Source organism: Miscanthus floridulus, chromosome 2 (genome assembly GCF_019320115.1).
Source record: "Miscanthus floridulus cultivar M001 chromosome 2, ASM1932011v1, whole genome shotgun sequence".
Classification (NCBI taxonomy): Eukaryota; Viridiplantae; Streptophyta; class Magnoliopsida; order Poales; family Poaceae; genus Miscanthus; species Miscanthus floridulus.
Window position 1 is genome coordinate 100,731,757 of NC_089581.1, and position 9,227 is coordinate 100,740,983.

The 9,227-nt window shown below is 47.8% G+C and overlaps 1 protein-coding gene across 1 annotated transcript; it reads right to left on the minus strand.

Annotated features, from left to right (window-relative positions):
* Positions 1 to 981: 981 nt before the first annotated feature.
* On the minus strand, positions 982 to 1,584 carry LOC136536825 (uncharacterized). Its single transcript, XM_066528989.1, has one exon. The coding sequence runs from the start codon at positions 1,582 to 1,584 to the stop codon at positions 982 to 984; it is 603 nt and encodes a 200-aa protein (XP_066385086.1).
* Positions 1,585 to 9,227: the final 7,643 nt, after the last annotated feature.

Here is a 9,227-nt window from a genome sequence, read left to right on the forward strand (position 1 = left end):
CTGTCGTTGTGCATCTTGTTTGTGCTTCTCTTGTTGTTTGTTGAACTTGTTAAGAGGTGAAGCAACTGACATGTAAGGATTGTTTAAAAATGTTATCAATGTCATTATGTGTTTTGGTATTGTGTATCATCTCTGTTATGATGAAGCTGCAATGTCAATCAAACTAACTGAGCACAATCAAAGTAACAAGACACATTTCATCTTAACTGAACATTTCATTCTAGAACCATGCTTGAGCAGTCTGAAACATTAAAACTTGAGTAATCTTACACTGGAGACTATCAGTCAATCCAATTGTAGTTTGGACATGCTGTGAGAATGAAAGCTAGCTTCCAGTTGTTGTCCATGAAGCCTAGCAATCAGAGTTTACAGCTAGTACTACAAAAGATAGCAGTTAGGACTTTCTGCTATACAAAAGCGCAACTAGAATGTTGTACTATACAAAAGCTAGTAGTTTTTCTGCTATACAAAAGCTAGCAGTTAATAGTTTCTGCTATACAAAATAATGCCTACAACACTTCACTTTCTTAAGCCTTCTTCTTCTTTGGTGCTACTAGAACCTTCTTGTTTGCTATGGCTGGAGCATTCTTCTTTGATGCTACGAATGCATTCTTCCTCTTCCTGGTGCTTATCAAGGTGGTAGGCGGCACATGTCTTCCTACAGGCCTATTGTTTGTAATGAAGGTATTGTCAGGTAGAGGTTGATGCTCATGCTCCCTGCTATGTGAAGACTGCAATATAGCACCAAAAGAAGATGAATAAAAATATAGATGATTGCTTGCATATGTTGTGTGTTTTCTCCTTACCTCTTCTTGCATCTGTGAAAGCATAGTGGTACTGAGTTGGCTTAATAGAGGTGCACTTTCTTGATTAACATCCATAGGAACTTGTACATGGATTAGACCAGCTCTAAGAAATGGACACCTCAAACCTTAGCTAAGTAATGCATTAGGGAGTATATACCTGTTCAGTAGCTGTTTCCTAGACAAGATTCCTTTTAGTAGGCAACTTTGGCCTTACACCAGCCTTCCTCAAGCTACAAGTTGCTCTATTATGCCTTGCATCCCCACAGTGCCTACAGTGCATGGTGATACCATGCTTGGAGAGTTTTGGGCCACTAGGGCCAACTACTTCAATTGGTTGCTTCTTTCTGGACTTAGGGGGTCTCCCCACTCTTTTCTCATAAACTGGAGGGAGCACTTCAGCTGCATTCACCTTCTCCCATACACTTTTGTCTCTGCATGGCCTTATATGGTGTCCATAGGCAATCAAGTATGAAGCAGTTGAGTAGCATTCTGGGAGTACATCTTCTGGTACTATCCTTTCATGCCTTAGACATGATATGGCATGTGCACAAGGAATCCCAGTGAGGTCCCACCTCCTACAATCACACTTCTTCTCCTTGATGTCTACAATGAACTGGTAGTCTCTGTCTTGTACTTGGAAGATTCCATCACTAGAAGGCATTGCATAGCAGGTGTTTGTCCACTCTATGTTCTTGTTAAGTTTCTTCCTAATTTTTGGATAGGTGAAACCACTCCATTCTACTCCTACCTCCTTATGTTTTGTGTAGTACCTAGTCATTAGCTGTCCCTTGAACTACTCTAACATGCTTAAGATTGGCATTTCCCTAGCCTCTAAAATGTATTTGTTGAATACCTCACACATGTTGTTTAGCAGACGTAGGGTCGAGATGGCAGACTAGAGGGAGGGTGAATAGTCCTTTTTAAAATTAATCGCACCAGCTAACCGAAAGAAATGTGGAATTAAAACTATCAGTCTAGCCAAGACTACACCCCTCTATCTAAGTTCTCAAGCACCTTATAAAAGATCCTAGTTAAGCAAAAAGGTGTTGGGCTAGCTAGAGCTCACCTAACAATTCTAGCTTGCAAGGTCACACAAACCTATACAACTAGTACTTCAAGCAACCGGGGGAGCTCCTACACAACTAATGATGCAAAGCACACAAAAGCTCCTAAGCTCACTAGCAATGCTCAATAACAAGGCTACACAAGCCAAATTAGAGAGCGGAAATTACTTAGCTACACAAACTAAGCAATGCAACTAACAAGGCTACTCAAGCTAAATTAGTTGTGCAAGGGAGCTACTTCTATGCTACACAAGCAAGAAGGTAACTAGCAAGCTACACAAGCTAACTAATTACAAGAGCAACTATACAAGCACAATGTATATGAAAGTAATTACAAGCTTGTGTAAAGGGATTGCAAACCAATTCGAAGACAAGAATGACACGATGATTTTATCCTGAGGTTCATGTGCTTGCCAATATGCTAGTCCCTGTTATGTTGACCGCTCACTTGGGGGTTCAATGGCTAATTGGCATCACCTGCCAAGCCCGCACGTCGGGCACCACAAGAACCTACCCCGAAAGTGAGGATATGTAGGGTCGAGATGGCGGACTAGAGGGGGTGAATAGTTGTCGATGAAATATGGTCGGCAGTCTACCTAGGGGTATGCCCAAGGTAGTAGATTATCGGCAGATAGGTGCATAAGCCACAAACAAGATGGTGACGCAAGAAAGACACGAGGTTTTATCCAGGTTCGGCCGCCAAGAAGGCGTAATACCTACGTCATGTGTCTGATTGTATTGTTGTATGTCAATGAGAGATATTTTTTAGAGGGGTCCCCTGCCCGCCTTATATAGTCCGGGGGCAGGGTTATAGATCTGGAAACTAATCCTAGCCAGTTATAATTGCCATAGATGGCCGGATAAGGATTCCTATTCTAACCGACCAGGATCTTGCTTGATCACCAAATCTGTCTTGACTCCTTTGCGCGGGACTCCAAACAGGTTGGCCAGGCCACGCATCATCTTTTGGTGGATCGGACCCACTGATCCGGGCCAGCCCAAGCTTAGCCGTAAGGGTATAGGGGTTAATACCCCCACAACTAGTCCCCGAGCACCATGTATTATGCTGCGACACGCCATTTTAACCTTCTCCGAATAGTGAGGCTTGAGTTCTTGACATCTCTGACCACCGTTGTCATCGAAGAAGTAGGTTGTCCGAAGAATGTATGGTGCTCTTAAGAAAAAGAAAAAGATTTCCATCCTGTGAAGTGTGCGCACTTGTATTTCTGTAAAGAAATGTAAGTGCGTCTTGAAGCGTAGCGTCCTTGATCATCAGAGGCGTAGGGATCGAAAAACAAACACATTCATTGCAAGGTGAAGTGTGCCCACTTAGTCCCTGAGCCTGGTAGTAGATGACGTAGGCACGTGGTGCCAGGGTCTAAAAAGAATTCCTAGTTAAGTTAAGAACCCAATCGTCGTACAGGCGATACGAGATGCACCGGCAGGTGCATCGTACCGATGTAGTCCCCGGGCTTGCTGGAAGGTGAAGTATGAGCCTTGTAGCAAGGTCTAAATAAATGTCTCTCAACTGTATGTGAGTACAAATCACATGTAGCCGAGGAGAGCGGTCTCTGAGCAGTGGTTGGGACAGTCCTCGAGCACGGTAGTGGTCGGAGCAGTCCCTGAGCACGGTAGTGGTCGGAGCAGTCCCTAAGCACGGTAGTGGTTGGAGTAGTCCCCGAGCATGGCAGTGGTCTGGGCAGTCCCCGAGCACAGCAATGGTCGGAGCAGTCCCCAAGCATTGTAGTGGTCGGAGCAGTCCCCAAGCATTGTCGTGGTCGGAGCAGTCCCCGAGCACGGCAGTGGTCTAGACCATCCTTGAGCACAAGACATGCAGCGAAGAAACAAACGCCGCTTGTATTATTATTTGGTGTATTTATTTATCTTCTTACTCTGTCAAGTCCAATCGGACATGTCTGGTCAAAAAAGCAGGCGGGTATAGCATGTCATACTGTCTTCTTGCCCTTTCTAGCAAATAGTCGCTTGGCACCTATAAGGAGATGCGTCAGTGTGAGCCCTCTCACACTAGCAACGAAGAGGCACGTACACTGGTAACGAAGGGGCGCATTTATTGGGGTAGATCTCGAGGTTGTGAAAACAACTGTCTGCGGCGCGTGCGCACGTCTCCCAAGAATCTTAGGCGGACGAAATGGTAGAACTCTTGGTTATTTATAATATAGAACTGGTAAGTTACTGTTTACCGATCCCCATTACCATTCGCCGCCGCAACCTTCTTCTTCCTCTTGCCAAACCCTATACCTCTGAAATCATCACCAATCACCCCTCCACCGTATCCACCCCTTTAGCAAGGATGGATTAATGGCGAAGAGAGACGCCCAGAAGAAAGCCGGAGTCATGGTGAAGGAGTGGTGGAAGTCAAGGAGCAATGAGCAGACCATCGAAGACCTCGTCACCATGGGAGTGCTCCACAACAAGGCACTCGCGGGATGACGCGCGCCGGAAGGAGAAAGCTACCCCGATCCACAACCAGGTGAGATTGTGGTTTTCGAGGATTTCTTCAAGCGGGGTTTTGGGGTTCCAGTGCACCCTTTCCTTCAGGGGCTCTATTTGTATTACGAGATTGGGATTTGCAATCTGCATCCCAACTCGATTCTTCTTGTCTCCACCTTTATCCATCTTTGCGAAGCATATGGTGGCTTCCAGCCCCATTTCGACCTCTTTCGCCATCTGTTCTGTCTGCGAAAGAAAGGAAGCGGCGGCTCGAAGATAGCCGGAGGCGTATACCTCAATCTGCATGATGGAATGAAGGCCCAGTACTTGCACTGCCCTTGGAACACATCGCTGGACGACTGGTACAAGAAGTGGTTCTACATCCGCGAAGAGCCGAACACGATCACATTGTGTGATGTGGGGTTCATTCCGGAGAAGAAGAACAACTGGTTGGAGAAGCCCGAGCACTTGGATCAGATCGTAGAACTTCTTGGGATGATCCCATGGGAGAAATTGGATGGTCCAAGCGTGGTTGGGAACTTCATCAGCCGAAGGATCTAGCCCTGCCAGAGGAGGGTACATCCTGGCTATGAGTACCAGGGTAGTGCAGACCCAACGAGGACCAGGAAAGAGGCGCTCGACAAGATCGAAATCAAAGCTAGGATTGGAGAGCTATTCAACTTAGCCGATCCAAATTATGTCAGATTAAGCGACATCGAGCACGCCTTCAAGCTGGCCCGACCTCCTCCAAAGGTAAATTATGCTGCCTTGTACCTATAGAGTTATGTTGTAACAAAAATTAACTGTGTTGTCGCCTTTATGTTTCCCAGAGTAATGGTTGTGACAGGGCAGCAGTGTTCGTGTCTCCACCCCCTGGTGTGGATTAGCCACAAGTTGCCAGCCCAACCGCCCAGACCAGTGCCAGAGCTGAAGATGTCGACTAGGCCATACTTGGGGTTGGGGAGGAGGCAACGGCCAGGGCTGCTGGCAAGCGGCCGACGGCCAGTAAACGTCGTTAGGCCATCTTCCCACTGTCAGATGATGAAATAGAGGATGCAGACATCTTCTGACTCATCCCTCGAAAGAGGAGGAGACAACTAGAGTCGATAGAGCAGGGTGGCTCCTCCATGCCAGCGAGGGTCGCAGTACCGACCACTATAACGCAGAGGACAAGCGGCAAAGGGGTCGAGCACCAAGCCCCAGCGCCGGTACTGGTCGTGGAAAAAGACCCGGTGGCACCCGCCGAGCACGTGGAGCAAGCACGAACGAAGAGATGCTCCTTCACCACGTCATTTCGTGCTTCCAAGCTGTAAGTATTTGTAACCTTGATGTGAGCTTACAATTTGTATTGGATACTATTGTCTTTTGAACTTATCCCTGATATATTAGGTCGGCATCCACCGAAAATCCTGATCAGCTAGCTAGGTGCGGCATGGCTTCACCAGCAATGGCGGAGAGAACTGCCCAGCAGCCGGCTATGGAGGAACCTATAGAAGAAAATCCACCGGAACCTCAGTAGATGAGCGGCTAGACGACAGTCCCCGAGCAGCTGGTCGAGAAGAGAGCCGAGCCAAGTACAAGTGCTCCAAGCACTAACCCTGCTGAGGGGGATACTTTGGCGCCAAGGGGATCAGACCAAGCCGAGGAATAGTGGCCGGAGGTGGCATAGAGCACGCTTGCTGATGCTACGGCTCGTGGGAAAGCCATAGTGGTCGCAGAGACTACAAACTCCAGACAAGCGCCGCTACCTAAACAAGAGGCTGAAGAGGACGAAGTAGAAGAGGTCCTAGGCCGTCCCTAAGACAAGCGACAACATGTATATGTGTCGCGCTGGCGGAACGACCAGTGGGTTATGTATGAGGAAATCCCAGAGGTCGAAGAGACCATGAAAGTTGAACGAGCAGCAAAACGTCTGGTGATGGAAGTCCAGGTATGTTTGGCTTGACCACTTGATCCTGCTATCCAGTCAAATTGTCTGACTTAGCTTTTTTGCATGCAGGACTTGATGAAGACCACAAGGTACCAGAAAAAGTGCTTTGACCAGATCGAGGGAATCACAGCAAGCAATAGAGAACTGACGGCCGAGGTGGAACGCTTGCGCCACCAACTTGAAGCCGCCGACTAGGAGAGGACGGAGCAAGAGGCACAGAACCAGAACCTAGTCGTCCATCTCAGTAACAAAGAGCAGGAAAAAACAAGTAAGTTGTCATTATCACAACAAGTGCATGACACGTGTTGTTGCATAGTTGGTAGTAACGGCTGTAGTGCAGGCTTAGAAGTTGAAGTAGTCCATCTCCAAGAGGAGAATAGCCATGTGGCCGTAGAGTGTGGTCGCCTAAAGGAAGACAACAAGAAACTAGCGCACGACCAGTCGCAACTCCAGGACTACACAACCAAGATGAAGGAGGAACTGAAAAGTAAGTGTTCCAGACCACCTTGCTCACTCTGTTGCCCGCCTTATCCTATCGTGGCGTAACATTTTAATGTCTTGTGCGTGTTGCAGTTTTAAAAGTCAATGCTAAGAAGCATCTGGAAGCCGTGATGAAAGATCGTGACGGCTGGAAGGCGCGATGCCTAGAGATCACCGAGGATCGGGACACATGGAAGAACCGGTGCCAGGAGGTGGCAACTGGCATTTTGCCCTTCCTCGACCTTATCGACCCAATGCTTACAGAAGAAGTGCCAAGGGCGCCGCAACTCAGACTGGTCGAGAGATGCCGAAAGGCGTGGGGATGGTTCCAAGAGTTCATGAAGGAGGCGGGTGAGTACACAGGCGCACATGTGCTAAGCATGGTGCGTGCCCACTACCCCCTGATCGATCTCAAGCGCCTAGAGGCTGGGTACCCAAAGGAGGTAGATCCAGACAAGGCCGAGGAGCTTTGAATGACCCAGCTGGACCTGTCTTCAAAGATAATTGGTGATATCAACCTATGTGGAGGTGGGGCAGCACCTATACAGGGTACACCATCAACAAGTCAGCTAGAAAGGCCATCAATTGCGAGCTAACCGGCGAAACCTGTGGTCTCGACCAGCCAGGCATCGGTGGGGCCATCCTCTTCAGCTCGACCAGTACAAGAGTCCTCGAGACTCGAGCAGGATGTCGGGAGCAGCGAGCAGCGGATGCCACATGCCCCGACCAGCCAATAGAATAGGCTAGAGCTGTGGAAGAAGGACATAGTTGTGTTATTGTAAACTTGGGCCTCTTCAGGCAAGCTTGTAATAACGTAACTGTATATCATCATAAGCTTGTTTGTTTTGTATAAAACATATTTAAGCTTGAAACTCATGTTGGTGTAACTAAGTGAGAACATGTAAACGTTCTGTTTAGTTGTACCATTTTACTCGACACGTCATCCTGAAAAGTTTGTATGGCCCGAATTTGCCATGTGGTCAGAGTGTGAGGTGCGTGACCTATGCACACGTAGATGCAGACAAGTCAAACCAGGGGGGACCTATCGATCACCCGTAGCATAGAGAGCAGATCCCATGCACACGTTGGGAGGAACCGAAGACAGGGCCTGCTCTAAAAACCCTAGAAGGAATGGTGGTCGGCTTTGAGTGGCTAAGTTAGAATAATCGTAAAATTTGAAGTGACACATTAGAGTGGTCGGAGAAATCATAATAGCTTTATTGAATGAAATCGAAAGTACAAGAGGAGTACATATCTTAGTAGTTAAGCATAGAAACGCCTAAGCTTGTTGATGTGCCATGAATTGGGTACGTCCGTACCGTCCAAGTGAGCTAACCTGTAAGACGTTGGTCGTGTGACCTCCTTGATCATGAAGGGCCCTTCCCATGGAGTTGCGAGTTTATGGACACCTGCTTGATTCGTCTTCCACTTTAGGACTAGGTCCCCGACCACAAAGAACCGCTCTTTAATGTTCTTGTTGTAGTACCTGCGCAAGACAGCAAGGTATTTGGCTGTACGTACACAAGAACCGAGCCGCTTCTCTTCTGCACTATTCACTTCTAGCTCCCACGCTTCGTTGACCCTGCCTTCGTTGAAGTTCTCGACCCGTGCTGATCTGAAAGCTATATCTGCGAGGAAGACTACCTTAGCGTCGTAAATCATAAAGTATGGGGAGACGCCGATGTTACGACTGGGCTAAGTTCTGAGGCCCCAGACCACGGCTGGTAACTCTTTGAGCCATCTTCTAGGAGCTTTGTCGTTTTCTCTATACATCCTCTTCTTCAATGCGTCCAAAATCATGCCGTTTGCCCACTCGACCTGTCCATTAGCTCTGGGGTGCGCCACCGAGACGTATTTTACTACTATGCTTCTTTCATCGCAGAAGTCCCAAAAATCGTTCCCGGTGAACTGAGTACCCAGATCAGTAATGATACTGTTGGGTATGCCAAAACGGTGGATGACCTGGTCGAGGAACGTAACAGCCTTTTCTGAGGATGCCTGTACTAGAGGCATGCATTCTATCCACTTAGAAAATTTGTCAATCAGCACAAAGACACATGTGAATTTCCCAAGAGCTGGTTTGAAGGGTCTGATCATATCCAGTCCCCAGCATGCGAAGGGCCAAGAGACTGGTATTGTCTGGATCTCATGTGCTGGTATGTGGATTCGCTTGGCGAAGAACTGACAACCCTCACAGTGGCGGTCTAGCTTCTCTGCATCGGCTACCGCTGACGGCCAATAGAACCCTGCTCGGAAAGCCTTGCTGACCAGCGTTCTCGAGGCTACGTGGTTACCACAGGAGTCGGAGTGGATTTGATCTAGGAGACGCTTGCCATCTTCCTAGGTTATACACTTCATCAAGATTTCCTCCTTTGCGTTCTTGCGCCATAGCTTTCCATCGACAAGCAGATACTGCTTACTGCGACGCATCAGGCGCTCGTTTTCTGTTCAATTAGTATAACCACTGCCATCTATTAGGTACTTGATGAAAGGTAT